The 19777-nt window shown below is 47.3% G+C and overlaps 1 protein-coding gene across 4 annotated transcripts in view; it reads right to left on the bottom strand.

Annotated features, from left to right (window-relative positions):
• Positions 1–1900: 1900 nt before the first annotated feature.
• The window catches only part of POU2F2 (POU class 2 homeobox 2), a 102891-nt gene continuing 85014 nt past the window's right edge, over positions 1901–19777 (bottom strand). For 2 of the 4 annotated variants that reach the window (XM_078651337.1, XM_078651338.1), the window contains 5 exons: positions 19042–19218; positions 13008–13074; positions 7922–8102; positions 4623–4684; positions 1901–2387 (listed from right to left, as the gene is read on the bottom strand). In XM_078651337.1, coding sequence (XP_078507463.1) covers positions 2047–2387; positions 4623–4684; positions 7922–8102; positions 13008–13074; positions 19042–19218 — 828 coding nt within the window. In that variant the 3' untranslated portion in view covers positions 1901–2046. The remainder of the gene's footprint in view (positions 2388–4622; positions 4685–7921; positions 8103–13007; positions 13075–19041; positions 19219–19777) is intronic. The other 2 variants (XM_078651341.1, XM_078651340.1) reach the window with 2 other exon arrangements.

Below are 19777 nucleotides of genomic sequence, written 5' to 3'. Positions count from 1 at the left end.
AGTTCACTGTTCACAGTATATTTTCTTGTCAACCACCTGACATCTAAAACACATCTACTCAATAGCTACCATGAGGTCATTATTCCAGTAAGAAATGTCAAAGTTCAGCCCCCTTTGTTCCATATTTTTCCAAAAATCCCATAACTTTGCACCTTCTCCGTAGCATTCCTTCTTTCTGTTAATATGTTTCCCTCTCTCTTTTCTATTCATGCCCTTTCAAAGGCTTTGTCTTTTTTTTTTTTCGGGCACTCTTTGCTTGTCATTTGACTCTCTCATCCTTTCTTTACCGCTCTTTGTATTTTGGTTTGTCCTTATTTGTGTATGTGTTTCATTCTTTCTTTTCCGTATTGTTTTTTTTGTTTTGTTTTGCTTTATGTCCTTCTTTCATTATGTTCTTACTATTTCTCATGCTTTGTGGTTTTGTCCATTCAGGTGTTCCTTCTCTCTGTCTTTGTTGTGCCATTCTTTCATTCTGTTAGTTGTGTTTTTCATTCAGTAGGTCACTCTTTCTGTTTTCCTTTCTCTTTTTTAACTTTGTCTTTCTGTCAAAGTTCTCCCTTGGAGTTCTCACACTCTTGGAATCCCCATGGCTAACATCCTTCTCAGCAAAGCTAGACTTTGGTTTAGAGGAAAAAAAATATTGAAACAAAACATTTAAGAAGCCACGTAAAGCTTTTCATACGGCGAGGGAGGGGTGCTTTCATAACCTTTGTGGGGTTATTTTTTGGTTTGGTTTGGTTTGCTTTTTTTGGTTCAAGGTCCCCTCCCTCTTGCGTGATTTTGTTCTGTACAACATCTGGCTTCTTAATTTGTTAATGAGGTATTTGTAGGCAGAGAAAGATAAATCGCTCACTACGGGGTGCTCCAACCGGTCGCACATCAAGTCTAGTTGACCGTGGTTCTTGCGGCATTGGTTTTTGGTTAGTTTCGCGGTTTTTTCCTTTTTGGTTTACAACTTCTCCGGTCACCAAGACGACAAAAACAAACAAAAAACTGAACAGAAAAAATAAATACAAACACAGCCTGTAGAGGTTAACAGAGCGCTGGCGTCCCTGCGCCTCTGTGGGCGCAAAAGCTTCTATTGAAGAGCCTGGTTCTTTGTTTTCTTCATTTTCCAGTTTTGATGGTGTTTGCTTGGAACGTCAACTCCCCCTCACAGGCACTGGAGAGATAATCTTTCAGATACATATCTTCAACGAAAATTATATTAATTGTAATAAATTAAACTAAAAAAATATTTTTGATTCCCGAAGGGAAGTGAAGAGTACAGTTTGAGAATAGAAATAAAATTCTACAAAACGAGTTGGCTGAGTTTGTTCCAGATATGTTGCGTGTGAAACAAAAATTATTTCCATGCAATCAGGGAGCAAAGCATGGATTTGGTTAAAAAAAACTGGTTTCAACCAACTAAATCGAAACAAACTTCTTTAAAAAAAATTGTGACACTAAAAAAGAAACAAATATACAAATATAATAAATGAAAATAAAATCAATACTGTATTCTCTTAAAACAAATCCAAATATATATATATGTGTGTGTGTATATATATATGTATATATATTAAAAAAAACATATGTACAAAAACCTTTGGGTGAAGCTATTGATATTTGGCAGCGCCATTTGGCTTAAAAGTTTTCACATCTTCTTTTGCTTTTTGTTTTTATCATTTTTAGTCTTGAAGTGTCCAGACCAAAAAAACAAAACTAAGAAAATGCTGAGGTTGGTTTTTCTTTTCAAGGTTTTTGTCAAAAAACAAAGATAAAAATTGTTGATTTCTGACTGTGGGTTTCTTGTTTTTGGCTTCCGTTTCATGCACTCGTGAATTGGTCGCAGTACAGCGAGTCTCTTGGTGTTTGCTGTTTGGTTAATTTAACTTTTTTGGTATCTACTGTTGGTTGAGCTCCCTCCCCTCATGGCGGGCAGGGGCTAAGCTGTTTTGGTATGTTTTTTCTTGTTTTTTTTTGGTTTCTCCATTCCCTCCTTGGCACACACGCCGTCCGGTTCGGAGAGAGAAAAAGAGACTGTGGCAGAAGCCACCATGACGCTCACTCGCCTTTGTTTCCCAGCTCAGAAATGCCAGCTCCTGGCGGGGCTGGGGTCTGGGCAGCCTCGCTGGACGAGGAGGAGGAGGAGGAGGAAGATGAGGAGCTGGAGGGGCTGCAAAGGCTTGGTGATTTGGCAGAGATGGAAGCAGCCATGGCAGCAGCCGCCGCGGACACAAGGCTGACCCCATGGTTGGTGCTGAGCAGAGGCAGGCCGGCATGGTTCAGGAAGAGCGGTGATGTCACGATGCTCTGGGTGCCGGGGCTGCAGGTCGCGGTGGCCAATACCAGGTTCCCTCCGCTGTCCAAGCCGCTGATGGGTAGGTTACCACCACTGGCTAGTGCTGGAGGAGATGGAGAGAAGCAGAGAGAAATAGAGACGGATAAGGAAATGGGCATTGATGACCTACAGACAAGAAAGACTATTCACACAGCCTCAAATTCAAGCACTGGGTGAGGTGAAAGAGACATGGTACATCAATGCTATGACTCACAAGGGGATGATGAACCTAGGGTGAGGGGAGGATACACACGGGACTGAGTATGAAACTGGAACCCACCTGTCCCTCCAAACCATTCTTTATATAGTAAGCCACTACGGCAACACCCTCTACATCGGTATCATCGCACAGCTGCTGAACAGACTTCAGACCATTCAGAACTCAGCTGCCAGGCTCGTCCTCAACATCCTGAGGCGGCCCCACATCACCTCTCACCTCGGAGCACTACACTGGCTCCCTGGCCGCGAAAGATGCTAGTTCAAGATGCTGACCCATGTCTACAAGGCTCTACACAACCAAGGACCAGCCTATATCAACCACAGGGGGGACTTCCACCAACTTCTCAGACAACTGTGCTCCGCCTCCCTCTCCCTAGCCAAAACTCCCCACCTCCACCAAAGCTGAACTGGTTCAATGACCGCCAAGGCCTGGAATGCCCCCCTCCACCTCTGAACCTCCCCCACCCTGCAGGAATTCAGGAAAGGTGTAAAAACCTGGCTGTTTGACCAACCTGCACCCAGCAGCAGCAATCCCCAGTGCCTGGATACCCTCATGTGATAGCAGCGCTTGCCAGTCAGTCATGCTGTGTACAGTGACTCGTCGGGTCTCTGTCAAGTGAGCACTTTATGAATACTAACGTGAGCAATACACTGGCCCAATCTGTATATGCCACACTGGGCTGGCTCATATATAACCACTGGCTCAGCATAATATGTGACCAGCATTTACCCGATGCATGCTCCACCCAAGAGCTGCCCACTCGTGCCAAGTATGTGCTTTGCAGGAGTAGGCAAAATATTTGGAGCTTTTTCTCCACAAAACACAGATTCCCACCTCAGTGCCTGACCCGCCTGTTCTTCCCGCCATAGTCAATAGAGAGAGAGAGCTACCCTAGAATGCCCGTCCCACTTAGATATGTTCCATACCTATCCAGTGACTGACTGGTGTATGGCCAAGCATGTGCCTTTAGGTTGTAGGCTCCCACCCTGCTGTGTACTCAGCCTGTCCGAGCCACGGACACTTTATTGAGCAGTCCATGCTAGTGTTTTACCAGCCTGGCCTAGTCAGGCATGTGGTTTAGAGTGTGCACAGGCTCCACATTCAAGCATCTGACGTACAATAAGAGTGACCAACCTAGTATGCCCGATCACATTCAGGCAAGCTTTAAACAGTGGCTCACTCGAGTGCATGTCCAGCTGGCCACACTCAGACAAGCACCTCACAATGATCTAACCCAATGTGCTTATCTAGTTTATCTAAGACATGCTCCATATAGTGACCCACGCTGGTGCGTGCCCAGCCGCTACACTCAGGCAAGCTCCATAAAATGATCTAACCTAGCGCGCAAAACCAGCCCATTCAAGACATGCTCCATATAGTGGTCCACGCTAGTGCATGTCCAGCTGGCCACACTCAGGCAAGCTCCTCACAATGACCTAACCCAATGTGCATGCCCAGCCCATTCAAGACATATAGTGACCCAGGCTGGTGCGTGTCCAGCCGGCACACTCAGGCAAGCTCCTCACAATGACCTAACCTAGTGTGCATGCCCAGTCCATTCCATACATGGGCCATATAGTGACCCACGCTGGTGTGAGTGCAGTCCTTTCTCCTCTGCACGATCCACGCACATGCAGTGCCCCATCCTAGTATCTGATTAACGTGTCATTCCCAAACAAACAGAGCAACAGACTTGGTCATCACCACGTCACACAAGTCTACGGTAGAAATTCTCTTGAATGAGCCCCTTCTTCACTTAAACAATCACCCAACAGGCATTGCCTCTTTCCGGAGCTGCTGACACCCTCTACATCTTCTCTCATCCTTTAGTGACAATCTTGAGATGAGCTATTTGGAGCTGGTAAGAGGAGCTCGGCACAAGGAATGGGTGAGTGAGTGAGACGTCCAAACGTTCAGACAGACCTGGATGGAATGGTTAAGACAGAGGAAGAGAGGACGTCTGGACACAAAGGGACGTGTGCGACTGATCCACACTGTCCGTCTTGGAGATGCACAAATACAGAGGGAGCACGAGAAGGGGTGGACAGATGGCATGGGATGTGAAGTGTTTGCACCCACCTTGGATCGTGGCCAGAGGGTTGTTGGCCATGAGGGCAGAGTTCACCCCTAGCATTGTGCTTCTGGAAAAATCAAAGGAGGGGAAAGTCAAGAAAGATAGAACAGCTGGATGGATAGTCAGAGAAATAATAGGCACAAGTATGTAGGGTCCAGGGAGTAAAGAAGACACTGTATGTACAGCCCTGCCCTTCAAGTGTACAGAGAAATGGCGACCAAGGCTAGCACAAGAGTCCCTGTCCACCGCATGCAAAAGTAAGGTACAGAAACTGGAAAGGGAGGAGGCTCTGTCGAGATGCATGTGACTGTGTCCACTGCGTGTACAGAGAGATGGCGACCAAGGCTAGCACGAGAGGACCTGTCCACCGTTTGCCAAGGTACTGAAACTGGAACTCTAAGAGGTCCTGTCGAGGTGCATGTGACGTTGTCCACTGTCTGTACAGAGAGGTGGAAATAAAGGGTGGTACAAGAGGCCCTGTCCACCGCATGCCGAGGGACAGACACTGGTACTGGAGGACGTCCCGTTGAGGTGCATGTGTGTAGATGGCGACCAAGGCTAGCGCAAGAGGCCCAGTCCACTGCATGCCAAGTTAAGTACAGAAACTGGAAAGGGAGGAGGCCCTGTGAGGTGCATGCAATGGTGTCCACTATGCGCAGAGAGAGGTGGAGACAAAGGGTAGCACAAGAGGCCCTGTCCACCGTATGCCAAGGTACAGAAGCTGGAACTCTAAGAGGTTTGGTTAATGTGCATGTGACGGTGTCCACTGTCTGTACAGAGAGATGGCGACCAAGGCTAGCACAAGAGGCCCTGTCCACCACATGCCAAGGTACAGAAACTGGAAAGGGAGGAGGCCCTGTCGAGGTGCATGTGAGGGTGTCCACTGTGCGTTCAGAGAGATGTTGAAAGGTATGTGTTGAAATAACATAAATTATCTTTCTTTTTTTAACAAAAGTGTAAAAGTTGAATTCATTTTTAATTTAAATTGGGTTGATTATTGCATTTTAAAAGAATAAAATCAGTATTTATATATTTTTAACATTTACTGAAATATATAAAGATATACATAGTAAATGTTAAAATAATTGTATTTATTTATCTGTCCTTTGTATGAGAGTTATTTTAAGTCCTTGCCTCAATTATTTTTTATGAGTGTGTTGCAGCACTTATGTGTGGCCATGTCTGCTGCTTGACTTACTCCCAGTCGAGGCTGGAGTACATTAATATCTGTTTTTGAGTCCTTTAGAGGTGCAGTGACTTTAGAGGTGTAATAGCACAGCTTACTCTTTTAGTAGGTGGGTTTTTATAGTAGCCGATACATCCGTAACACCCTCCTTATATTACCCTAAACCCCTCCCATTTTGTACTGAGTAGTCCCCATTTTCAAATAACTCTCCTTTGTCATTCTGCATTTACTACTAAAACTTGGGAGTATGTGTGCAGTGATCTCGGCCACTTTGAACAGCTCTGTAACAAGGTAGGGGAGGTAGAGGTGAAGGTCACCACCTGTAGGTAAGTCAACAACATTTTGTAGGATGTGAATAGTGCTACTGTGGTACTAGTTCACATACCATAAACTGCAGCTGGTGAATAGGCCCTAAAGGTGGAGACACAAGGCAGGGCAAAAGGTCCTGCCTACTGTGGTATAGAGAGATGAAGAAAAGAGCAGCACAAGAGGGACTGTCCAATGTGTGCATAGAGAGGTGAAGCACAAAGAGTGCTAGCCAAGAGGCCCTCTCCACTGTGAACAGACAAAGAAGCTCTGTCAATTGAGAGACAAAGAGGCTCTGTCCATTGAGAGACAGAGACTCTGTCCGTTGAGAGGAAAAAAGGCTCTGTCCATTGAGAGACAAAGAGGCTCTGTCTATTGAGAGACAAAGAGGCTCTGTCCGTTGAGTGACAAAGAGGCTCTGTCCATTGAGAGACAAAGAGGCATTGTCCATTGAGAGACAAAGAGGCTCTGTCCGTTGAGTGACAAAGAGGCTCTGTCTATTGAGAGACAAAGAGGCTCTGTCCGTTGAGTGACAAAGAGGCTCTGTCCATTGAGAGACAAAGAGGCATTGTCCATTGAGAGACAAAGAGGTTCTGTCCATTGAGAGACAAAGAGGCATTGTCCATTGACAGTCAAAGAGGCTCTGTCCATTGAGAGGCAAAGAGGCTCTGTCTATTGAGTGACAAAGAGGCTCTGTCTATTGAGTGACAAAGAGGCTCTGTCTATTGAGAGACAAAGAGGCTCTGTCTACTGAGAGACAAAGAGGCTCTGTCTATTGAGAGACAAAGAGGCTCTGTCTATTGAGTGACAAAGAGGCTCTGTCCGTTGAGTGACAAAGAGGCTCTGTCCATTGAGTGACAAAGAGGCTCTGTCCATTGAGAGACAAAGAGGCATTGTCCATTGAGAGACAAAGAGGCTCTGTCCATTGAGAGACAAAGAGGCTCTGTCCATTGAGAGACAAAGAGGCTCTGTCTATTGAGAGACAAAGAGGCTCTGTCTATTGAGAGACAAAAAGGTTATGTCCACTGAGAGACAAAGAGGCTCTGTCCATTGAGTGACAAAGAGGCTCTGTCCATTGAGAGACAAAGAGGCTTTGTCCATTGAGAGACACAGATGCTCTGTCCATTGAGAGCCTGGAGTTGTGGAGTCAGATGGCTACGGCCTGGGAATATTTTCTTAAAATGCTTTTCACAGCGCTGATGATCAATAGCCCAACTAGAAACATCATAGGAAAACTCCGCACATGCCTGAGAAGGAAGCAATGCAGCTTGTCAAGGTCTGCAAATATCTGTGAGATGATCAATACTAGCTGGATATGCAAGAACCAGGGCTCAATACACCTCCTGCTGTGAGAGACCTGCTTCCATGGGGAGGCCTGTATCTGTACTTTTGAGTGGAGGGCCAGGCCTTGCCCTGGGGTGGTATAACTGTTTCTGATTGGGTGAATGAGGCTGGAACCTGTCTCCTCTGTGTTTTCTCCAGTGTTAGAGGCCTGTCTCTTCACCAGGGTCTGTCTCTGAGGCTTGTCCCAAAGTTGTGGTTCAGGAGACCAGACTATGTCCTGGGTTAGAAGGCCTACCTAAATGTTCCTGTGAGGGAGGACAATCTATGAGGTGTGTAAAAGGGTTGTCTCCCTGCTGGGGTGGGATGCTTACCTGTGGTGTGACATTGGAGGCCTGGATCTGCAATCTGTGTAGTTATGTGTCTCTGTGTCCTGGCGTGTAACGTACAAGTGGCCTTGTTAAATTGCACCTTGCCCACACAAGGTACTCCCCCCGCTCTGTCATAGTAGCAGATGTGCTGTCAACTTACCCTGTGCTGGGATTCAGTCCGGACAAGCTGATGGAGGAATGACTGCTGCTCTGAGGACTTGGGTTTGTGCTGTTGTGGGGAGGTGGGGTGACTGAAGGGATGGAATTAAGCAAGGGGACTCCTCCGCTTCCTGATGTTCTGCTGGGGGCCAAAGATCCCATCGCTGAAGACAAGGTAGTAACTGGAAAAGAAAAGATGTGCTCCATTACAATCTATAACAAAGTCCTAGTTCTAGAGAATTCAGAGAGTGCAAGGCCCAGAGCATGTCACAGAGCCAGGCAGTGCAAAGCAGCTAGGAACAGGCAGTGCAAAACAGCTAGAGTCAGGCAGTGTAAAGCAGCTAGAGTCAGGCAGTGCAAAACAGCTAGAGTTAGGCAGTGCAAAACAGCTAGAGTCAGGCAGTGCAAAACAGCTAGAGTCAGGCAGTGCAAAGCAACTAGGGACAGGCAGTGCAAAACAGCTAGAGTCGGGCAGTGTAAAGCAGCTAGAGTCAGGCAGTATAAAGCAGCTAGAGTCAGGCAGTATAAAGCAGCTAGAGTCGGGAGTGCAAAACAGCTAGAGTCAGGCAGTAAAAAAGCAGCTAGAGTCAGGCAGTATAAAGAAACTAGAGTCAGGCAGTGTAAAGCAGCTAGAGTCAGGCAGTGCAAAACAGCTAGAGTCAGGCAGTGTAAAGCAGATAGAGTCAGGCAGTGTAAAGCAGCTAGAGTCAGGCAGTATAAAGCAGCTAGAGTCAGGCAGTGCAAAGCAGCTAGAGTCAGGCAGTGCAAAACAGCTAGAGTGAGGCAGTATAAAGCAGCTAGAGTCAGGCAGTGTAAAGCAGCTAGAGTCAGGCAGTTTAAAGCAGCTAGAGTCAGGCAGTGTAAAGCAGCTAGAGTCAGGCAGTGTAAAGCAGCTAGAGTCAGGCAGTATAAAGCAGCTAGAGTCAGGCAGTATAAAGCAGCTAGAGTCAGGCAGTTTAAAGCAGCTAGAGTCAGGCAGTGCAAAGCAGCTAGAGTCAGGCAGTGTAAAGCAGCTAGAGTCAGGCAGTGCAAAGCAGCTAGAGTCAGGCAGTGTAAAGCAGTTATGGTCAGGCAATATAAAGCACCATCAAACAAGCACTACCACAGCTGTACAAGAACTACCACCATCATACAACCACTACCACAGCTTTACAAGCACTTTCGCTATTACACAATCACCCCCACAGCCATACAAGCACTACCACCATCATACAAGCACAACCACAGCCGTACAAGGATTACCACATCCGTACAATATAATTTATCTGATAAACAGCAATATTGCAATGTATGCTCTCTCCCTAAACATTATATCGAGATTTAGGGCCTCATTACCTCTCACTAGCCAAATTTATGTTTCGTCACTGAAACTTGGCTCCATTCTTCAGCAACCCCATGCATTCCTATAGCCATTCCTGAAAGCCATATTTTACTTGAGAGAGACAAAAAAAATGGGCAGAGTTGCTATCGCTTTCTGTGCCCCGCTAAAGTCATATTAATTGATACCCTCTGTAAAGACTGGATAGAGCTCTGTGTATTCTACTTGGAGACTTCTCCTGGTGACTTGTGGAGGGGTGCTCTAGTTTACCACCCTCAAGGCCCAAAAAAAGATTTTAGTCATAATCTAACGGAATTCCTTACCCCCGTGTGCTCGCTTCCAATAAATTCCTCTTAGTGGGGGATTTTATCTTCCATGCTGAAACACAGTAACCAATTTCCAATATGGAAATTTTGGGGCTCACCCAGAAAACAACTGGCCCCACTCACATTGACGGGCACACACTAGACCGTATATTCATGAACGCACTTGATATACAGGTGAACCCCCCTTCCGCTTTAACCTGGTCAGACCACTCCTTGATTACCTTTCTAATACCTACGATTGGGAAACAGCCCATGAGTAATAATGTATCTTGTAAAAAAAACAGATCCCGGAAGAAAATTGAGGACACTTCCTTCTCGCCAGTCTATCTTAACCAAAATGTTTCAAATTTTTCTGCTATTAATTGCTCTGTCACAAATTTCAAGGAATCTTTTTCTCAGGCCTTAGATAAAATTGAGCCCCTCAAGCGTAACTCCTGCAATTCTACGAAACCCCATTCTCCTTAGTTTTCACAAGGACTAAAACTAAAGTAGGTGGCCGATAGGAAATTGGAGCGAAGGTGGTGCTCCTCCAAATCTATCCCCCACAAACACCCTTACAAAGTGGCCCTATATAAATACCATAAAAATATCTAAGTTACCTAAATGTTGCAATTCATTAACAGAATTGATCCTGCACGTAACTTACCCATAGAACAATTAAAAGTTCTGAATGCGTTTATGAAGCCCACTGCCTGCAACTCATCGATTCCGGCCTCCCACGAACTTTTCAACGCCCTGGCAGACCAGTTCAAAGAAAAAATAGCAACCATCCACCAAAACCTCTCTTTTCATCCCTCACCTACCAATACTGTGGCTGTTGTTTCCCCATCCCAATCCCTTTCTTCCACTCTGGAGCTGTTTGAACCCACCACACCAGGACTCGTTTTAGAATCATTGAATAAAAGATCTCCCTCCGACCTCGCCCCCCCAGATTGTACTTTGCTTCCAGATATCATTGCATTGTTCAACCTCTCGTTAAACACAGCGACCACCGTACCCCTGGCCTAGAAGAGTGCGCATGTGATGACGATTCTTGAAAAATCTAAAGCAGATCAACTGAGGTTTGCAAGCTATAGACCCATATCACTTTTGCCTCACCTCTGCAAAATTCTGGAAAATCTAGTAAATCATCAACTATCCCGCAATGTGGAATCTAATTCCATTCTTGACACCTCCCAGTCTGGCTTTAGAACCTCACATAACACTGAAACTGCGGTGAAGGCGGCGCTAGACGACGTCAAACTCTCCCTCGGAGATGATCCCCGGCCATGCTGGTGCTACTTATTATTATTATTATTAAATTACACTTGTATAGCGCTATCTACCCGGAGGCCTCGTAGCTACTTGACTTGTCTTCTGCCTTTGACACCAGCTCACACTCCATCTTGGTCCACAGACTGTTTACAAGACCTCCTGAATGACTGTAATCAAACAGTAAACGTAGGATCTTTTAAATCGAGTGGCAGGTCCATCGACAAAGGGGAACCACAGGGCTCACCTTTGAACCCCCCACTCTTTGACATATGTGTTCCCCTTATGGCCGAAGCAGTTAGATCCTGCGGTATGGAGGACATATTATACTCAGTTAATTATATTGATGGGTCCTAACTCTGAATCCACACAATTCAGAGAATGCAGCTTAGCGGCCGAGAACCTGCTGTTTGGCAAAGCCCATGCCCACTGGTCGGATGACTGGTAGCCATCCAAACTGGGTACCACCCCTCAACCTAAAAAGGCAGTAAAAATGTGGACATTCTTATAGAAGACAACCTCCCCATGAAAGAGAAGGCTAGGTCCACTTGCAGAACCTGTTTTAGGATCATGCGAATGCTGAGGAAAGCATTTCAGTGACTACCTATCCATACAAGGAAGACTCCCGCTCAGGCATTAGTGGTTAACCGCCTCGACTATGGTTATGCCCTACTGGTCCAGGTCAGTGAAACACTTCTATCAAACCTTCAGGTGGTCCAGAGCACCGCCGCATGCCTGGATTGCAACCCCCCCCCCCCACCCCGACTCACCCACTCACTCTTCGATCTTTCCACTGGCTCCCTATCAGGAAACGTGCCACTTTTAAACCTATTTGTTTAGTAGACAAATCACTGTCAGGCAGGAGCCCTGGTTACTTCTGTAACAGACTTCAACATTATGTTTCCACAAGAATTCTGAGATTAAAAAACTCAGCATTTGCTCTGTCCTCGTTGCAGCCGCATGGTCAAATAAGGTGGCTGAATGTTCTCCTATCCTGGCCCTGAACTTTGGAACAAACGTCTGTAATACATCCATGGTCGCTCGGACTTGGTCTGCTTCAAAAATTCCTTAAAACCTGGCGTTTGTAACCCCCTTCCTTTCTTGTCCTCTTCCACCTCCTGGCTTTGCGCTCCAGCGCTGAGATATCACTACGGGGGGTGAATTGTTTTGCTATACCAAGTCTTCTTAAAATACCATAACATAACAAGGACAATCACCACTGTACAATCACTATCAACATTGTACAAGTACTACCACAAAGGCTCATATACTTCCGCAACCGGTCAAGCACTACGACAAATGCTAAAAACTCTTTCACAACCGTACTAGATCTGCCACCACTGTACAAGCACTACCACAACCGCACAAGCGCTATGAGAAATGCCCAAACACTTCCACAACCGTACAAGTACTACCACCACTGTACAAGCAATACCGCAACCATGCAAGCACTACAACAAATGCATAAACACTTCAACAACAGTGCAAGAACTGCCACCACTGTACAACCACTTCCACAACTGTACAAGAACTTCCATAACTGTACACGCCCTACGTGTGTTGTATGTTGATGATTACAAATCAATTAAAAATGGTTTAATAGAAAAAAACTGTACCACAACCACACAAGCACTTCCGCAAATGTCCAGACACTACCACAACCGTAAAGGAACGACTACTATTGTACAAGAACGACCACAGCTGCCTTTCGGCTGCGTGGGGTCCTAATTCGCAGGCTGTGCCATGCGTTTGCTTTCATCCACAAGTGAACTTCTGGGCCGCTTGTTGGGGTGCGTTGGTGACTATGGACTGCTGGTGATTGGGGATAGTTGGGCAAAATGCCTTAATGCAAAAACATAGGCAATTACACAGCAACTGCATACAGGCAGCCATACAGAAAAGTCAGTCATAGAACACTGCATACACTGGGGCAGTCATAGGAAGATCAGCCACACATACAAGCTGTCATTAAGCAGATATACATATAAGTAACATACAGGCAGGAATGCACTGACAGCATGCGGGGAGCCACACACAGGCCGCTACTCATCAGCATGCTGCCAAGGAGTAGCACAGATTAGAACTGTTGTATGCACTCTCTGGTTTTAAAGTACCTCAAGGGCAGTTTTTGAACAGATCTAGTTAAGAGAATCCATGGAGAATGGGGTGGAGCGATTCATCTCACCACATACCTGTTGTGCTGAGGCTGCCGGAAGCCTGTGTGTTTGCCAGGGACACACCAGTCACTTGATTTGTCACCTGCAAAATAAAACAACCGGTAGAAGGTCAACATTATGAACTGTAACGCTTATTCATAACTTCAAGACACAACGTTTGGGGAGTACCAGTCTCACAATTACTTCTGTCCCACTACACGACCATGCACTACATCGGCCCGCTGTTAGGCAGACGGCTCTGCACAGAGGAGCGAATCCCTTGAGCAAAGTGGATCCCTTAATACCAGTGGTTGTGCCACAAACAGCCTCCAGCTGACACCAGATGCTGTCAAAAGTCTTTTTCGGACTTAACATCAGGTGACCAGAGCCAGATATCACTAGGTGGTGGGTACACAATACCACCCAACAGTGGGTCCTGTAAGGGCTTGGTTTGCCTACAAAAATAAATAAATAAGGAAGGGGGAGAATGGCTACTTTCAAAATATAAATGTAGTTCACACATCAGGGAAATGGCCACTTTCAGGACTGTCAATACTCAAAAAACCCCAAAATGTTTTGATAAACCTCCTGGGGAAGGCAAGAAGTCAAAACATGACTGTTATGTATAATTCAGGATGCCTACCCAGGCACCACACAGTGCCCAGGATGCACTGTGCCCTGGTTGCTCTGTGCCCCAGCTGATCTGTGCCCTGGCTGCTCTTTGCCCCCATTGCTCTGTGCCCCTCTGCCCTGTGCCCAGCTGCGCTGCGCCATGGCTGCTGTGTTTCCCCTGCTGCTCTGTGCCTGTGCTGCTCTGTGCACTTGGGCTCTGTGCCCTGATGCTCTGTGCCACCTGCTCTGTGCCCCCCCTATACTGTGTCCCTCTTCTCTGTGCCCCTGCTGATGTGTGCCCGGCTGCTCCGTGTCCCCACTGCACTGTGCCCGGCTGCTCTGTGCTCCCTTCTCTGTGCCCCTACTGCTGTGTGCCCCGGCTGCTCTGTGCCCCTCTGGTCTGTGCCCCCAATGCACTGTGCATGGCTGCTCTGTGCCCAGCTACTTTGTGCCTCTGCTGCTCAATGCCTGACTGCACTGTGCTCCTCTGCTATGTGCACGGCTGCTATGTGCCATGGCTGCTCTGTTACATCACTACCATAGTTCCTCGCTGCCTCATCTGCTCCATGCAGTGGCTAATCTCCTCTCCTTATCTCACACACTCCAGTGTTCATTCTGCCTCCTCTGTCCAGTTCTGCACATTGTCTGCACAAACAAAGCTGCTTCTCCTTCCTCCCCTCAGGCACACATGAGATGTGACCAGTGGCAGAGTGTGGCAGGAAAAGAAGGCCTTCCGAGCCTCTGCTGAAGTCTCTACACTTCAGACACGCAGCACCGACACACTTCTGATCTCTTCTACGGTGGAATAAGGCAGAAACGGATGGATGCCCCTAACTTAGCGTTCTACCCAGCATGCAAAGGAACACGCCACATGGCGCTTCTAATAGACGTTTTTATTCCTCAGCATACAATCACACACTGAACACTCATTACGTCATAACCGTGAATAACCACACCGTAACACCTCCCAGCAAGTTACGTAATTCTTCTGTTGAGTCCGCCCAGAACCAGAAGGGTCCTAGCGCACATAGTCTCACGACACTACACCTAATTGGGATTCAGGGGCTAGTTAGGCGTTCAGTTTCCCAATGGCAGCCAATACAAAGCAGCCAGATATACTCTCTGCCCACAGCACAGGGGCTGCACAAGGCCCATCCCTTCTCTGGAGGCAGTGCCAAGACAGGCTCCCTGGCATGAGGGCACATCCAGGCACTGGCAGGAAGCTGAGGAACCCACACACATTCAGATCTGACCACTCTTTGCAAGTTCAAGACCTTATATTCAATAGTGCGATTTCAAGACGCGCTACTTCGCGAAACTAGAAAAGCTGCCTGAAGCCGCCTACAGGGTAACAACCACTCCTAAGGAGAGTTATGGTGTCGCGATCTCAGGAGTCAGATGCATATGGCGATTTACATAACGCATGACCCTTTGTAACCGGCAGGATGTATGCATCTCAGTAGCACACATCATTCCCAACATGAATGCATGAATGCATAGCCTTTAATACATGTTTGTGATAATAATAAAAGTTTATATATCAGTACATTCTAGTGGCATAACCAGGCACTCTAAATTACAGGTGTTGTGATCCTCTGTGAGAAAGTGTCTACTGAAATGGACACTCATGAAAGTAAGATCTAGTATAGATATAGTGGAGTGGTGTGGCTCACTGGTTAGAGGCGGCAGACCCAGAAGCAGAGGACCGCCCAGGACCAGGGTTCAATTCCCGACGCGGCAGGGTCGTGGACCAGGGTCAGCGGACTCGATAATTCTCGCCTCGGTGCCTACTCTAACCAGGGAGCACACTCGGCAACTCTGGGCATTAAGCTTGCCTCATCTCTACAACGGCCCCCCACATTCGCCGGGGATGCCTGGTTTCACCTTGGAGATACCCAGTAGGGACCATCTCACAGGGATAGCCAGGACGGGTTCCCCAGCGGTATACAGCGCCAGGACGCCCCATTGCTGGGGTAGCCATGCGCTTTACAAGACAACATAACATAACATAACAACAGCAGGATCCAAAACCTTGCACTTCAGAAACTGAAGGGTAACCTGAACTTCAAACACAGTAGATCATTTCATGTGTAGCCTCAATGTCCCCTCTTCGAGATTCCCAGGCCCTCTGCTAGCTCTGGAAGAGCCAGAGACCCTTGTGAGTACTAAAGTCAGTCATGATCTCGCGAGCTCCTGAGCAGATTGTTGCAAAGGTGGCCGGGCCTTTGCGTATCTGGGCCCTAAGCTCTGGAACGACTTGCCTCAAATGCTGACAGCCTGTAAATGGCTCTCAGCCTTTCGCAAGCTGCTTAAAACTTGGTTGTTTTCACCTCCTTAATTGCAGCCAATGCTGGTTACTCTGTAAATGTCTGGTTGACTCTGGGTCAGTGAGGAGGCAAGCGCTGGGAAACCTTTTTAAGTAGCCATGCACTCTACAAATCACGCATAATATTATTAATATTGATATGAGAGTAACGTGTCACAAACGCCTCATATAATGTTTATAAAAAAGGATCTGGTTTCCTGAGATTACTGCTGTGTATGAGACAGGTGTACAAGCTCGGAGTGCGTTACCATCACAAATGCCCAGTACCATGAGTATGTCCTCGTCTGGAGACCGATTGCTTCCTAAACTTACAACATGTAAACCCATTCCAGAACCTAGTAATTAGGCCTAGGCGGTACATTCCGTTCCGCTCACGGAATTTGCGGAATTTTACGTTCCGCAGAGAACGCAAAATTGCCCAAAATTCTGCGTTCCGCAGCTCCGCTGAATTTTTTGCTTGGTCGCGTTCTCAAATTGCATGTTCGCGAGATGTTTCTCCCCGAACATGCAAACAGTGATCGCGAACAGGAAAAAAGCATCGCGAACAAGCAATTGCGCATGTTTGCGGAATTTCTGCGTGTTCGCAGAGGTTTATTACCGTTTCGCGGAACTTTGCGTAGCACGACTACGCAAATTCCGCCCATCCCTAGTAATATGACACCAGCCATGAACCCAACCCTACTGGGATGTGAAGGCAAAGGGCCAATGCAGGGTGCTGGACACGAATAAAGGTGAAGGGGAAGTGACTGCACCCTGCCTACCGTGTGAAGATGGCCGACCGGCCACGGCAGGGATGGCGGCTCATCTACCCTGTCCCCCTGGCCCAGCAAGGCACATTCAATGTGGAAACTGCAGGGTGTTGAATGGGTGGAAATGGAAATGAATGAAGGACAGGAACTCACCGCCATTGGAAAGAGGGAATAGTATAGGGGTGGTCCTGGGGGGCTGTCCCCTCCCCACTAAGGAAAGAAATTGAAAAAAAGGTGTGACAGGGTATATTAGCAACATAGTTGTATTGCAAGAACACAAAGTGTACTGAACTTTGGGGCAGCACCTCTTGTAAGGAGCACAATCAAGAGGCAGGGGGTGGAGCTCCCGTTTATTAAAAACCACGGTGAGTGGGGCGTGTGGACTTCTAGAACCCACTACTGCGGGGTGGAAAACAGGGAGAATATTCCCTCATCAGCAACAAGCTGTTCTTTGTTAAGTGCAATGCCTAGCATAAGGAGCTGGCCAGACCACCATCAGCCAGGCACAGTGACCCCTGAAGTCATGACTATGTTTACAGCTTAGCACAGTGACCCCTGAAGTCATGACTATGTTTACAGCTTGGCACAGTGACCCCTGAAGTCGTGACTGTTTACAGCTTGGCACAGTGACCCCTGAAGTCATGACTATGTTTACAGCTTGGCACAGTGACCCCTGAAGTCATGACTATGTTTACAGCTTGGGACAATGACCCCCTGAAGTCATGTCTATGTTTACAGTTTGGGACAATGACCCCCTGAAGTCATGTCTATGTTTACAGCTTGGGACAATGACCCCCTGAAGTCATGACTATGTTTACAGTTTGGGACAATGACCCCCTGAAGTCATGACTATGTTTACAGCTTGGGACAATGACCCCCTGAAGTCATGACTATGTTTGCAGCTTGGGACAATGACCCCCTGAAGTCATGACTATGTTTACAGTTTGGGACAATGACCCCCTGAAGTCATGACTATGTTTACAGCTTGGGACAATGACCCCCTGAAGTCATGACTATGTTTACAGCTTGGGACAATGACCCCCTGAAGTCATGACTATGTTTACAGCTTGGGACAATGACCCCCTGAAGTCATGACTATGTTTACAGCTTGGGACAATGACCCCCTGAAGTCATGACTATGTTTACAGCTTGGGACAATGACCCCCTGAAGTCATGACTATGTTTGCAGCTTGGGACAATGACCCCCTGAAGTCATGACTATGTTTACAGTTTGGGACAATGACCCCCTGAAGTCATGACTATGTTTGCAGCTTGGGACAATGACCCCCTGAAGTCATGACTATGTTTGCAGCTTGGGACAATGACCCCCTGAAGTCATGTCTATGTTTACAGCTTGGGACAATGACCCCCTGAAGTCATGTCTATGTTTACAGCTTGGGACAATGACCCCCTGAAGTCATGACTATGTTTACAGTTTGGGACAATGACCCCCTGAAGTCATGACTATGTTTACAGCTTGGGACAATGACCCCCTGAAGTCATGACTATGTTTACAGCTTGGGACAATGACCCCCTGAAGTCATGACTATGTTTACAGCTTGGGACAATCACCCCTGAAGTCATGACTATGTTTACAGCTTGGGACAATGACCCCCTGAAGTCATGACTATGTTTACAGCTTGGGACAATGACCCCCTGAAGTCATGACTATGTTTACAGTTTGGGACAATGACCCCCTGAAGTCATGACTATGTTTACAGCTTGGGACAATGACCCCCTGAAGTCATGACTATGTTTACAGCTTGGGACAATGACCCCCTGAAGTCATGACTTTGTTTACAGCTTGGGACAATGACCCCCTGAAGTCATGTCTATGTTTACAGCTTGGGACAATGACTCCCTGAAGTCAAGTCTATGTTTACAGATTTGCACAGCAATCCTGGGGTGGGTTAGGCACTAAAGGGTCAATTGTTATGTTATGTTAATGATACTTGATAAAGCGCACTGAATTAAACCCAGCGGTACTGTAGTTCGAGGCGGGTTAAGGCACATGTGAGTGCTGGGACACTTGTCAGTATGTGAGTCATCATGAGGACAAGCTGAAGCTCTGTACCAGGTCTGAGAGCCACAAACATGGGAGTCCTGACACAGAAAGTGGGCCCATTCTCTGCAGCAGATGTGGGAACCACTTCTAGAATCTTTGGAACAAACATTGGGCACGTGTTCTATTGTGGGGACCACCAGAGGCAAGCAGATGTTTTGTGGCAGAAAGAGGGGTGCCTTCAGTACCATTTGTGGGCTCTGCTGGGGATGAGGCTAGAGTGGGGTGGGTAGAGAGGAAAAGGGGATTAGGAGGACCTGAGGTCCAGAGGAGTGATGCAGTGATGGGTTGAGGCAGAGTGCAGGCCAGGTGGGTCCATACCAGATGAGGGCTGTAGAGGTTGGGCTTGCCCTGGCTGGACATCAGCGGGGTGGTGCTGCAGGGGTTGATGCGTTTCTCCTTCTGCCTGCGGTTGCAGAACCAGACCCGTATCACTTCCTTCTCCATGTTGAGCTGCTCTGCGATCAGCAGGATCTCCTCTGAGGTAGGCTTTTGGTTCTGTGGGAGAGGAGAGAGAGCAGGCACATGAGAGATCCTGTACATATATGGGAAGCACAGTACATGGAGAGGCAGGGGCGTCTTAGCGCCTGGAGGTAGGATCATTGTGAGAAACAGGGCATCATGCAAGGGAAGCAGGGGACAAAGAGGGGCAGGAGAACCTTAGCGGCTAGAGGTAGGATCATTGTGAGAAACAGGACGTCATTGAAGGGTAGCATGATATATCGAGGGGCTGGGGGATCTCAGTGCATATACGGAGTAGCACTGTGTTAGGGGGGCATCATGCAAGGATAACACAGCATGCAAGCGAAGCATGGGACATTGAGGATGAAGGGAACCTCAGTGCAGGAACCATATTGCATTGTGCGAAAGAGGGAATCATGCAAGGGTAACACAGCATGCAAGGTAAGCATGAGACACTGAGGGGCAGGGAACATCAATGCAGAGACAGAAGCGCATTGTGTGACAGTAGGAAACAGAAATCATTGAGGGACACACAGTGCATCGATGAACTCATGATGTACTGTTCACGGGTGGCACGTCATGCATGCTTTGCACA

The sequence above is a fragment of the Lissotriton helveticus genome, chromosome 7 (assembly GCF_964261635.1).
Source record: "Lissotriton helveticus chromosome 7, aLisHel1.1, whole genome shotgun sequence".
Taxonomy (NCBI): Eukaryota; Metazoa; Chordata; class Amphibia; order Caudata; family Salamandridae; genus Lissotriton; species Lissotriton helveticus.
This window is presented reverse-complemented; position numbering and strand designations above follow the sequence as displayed.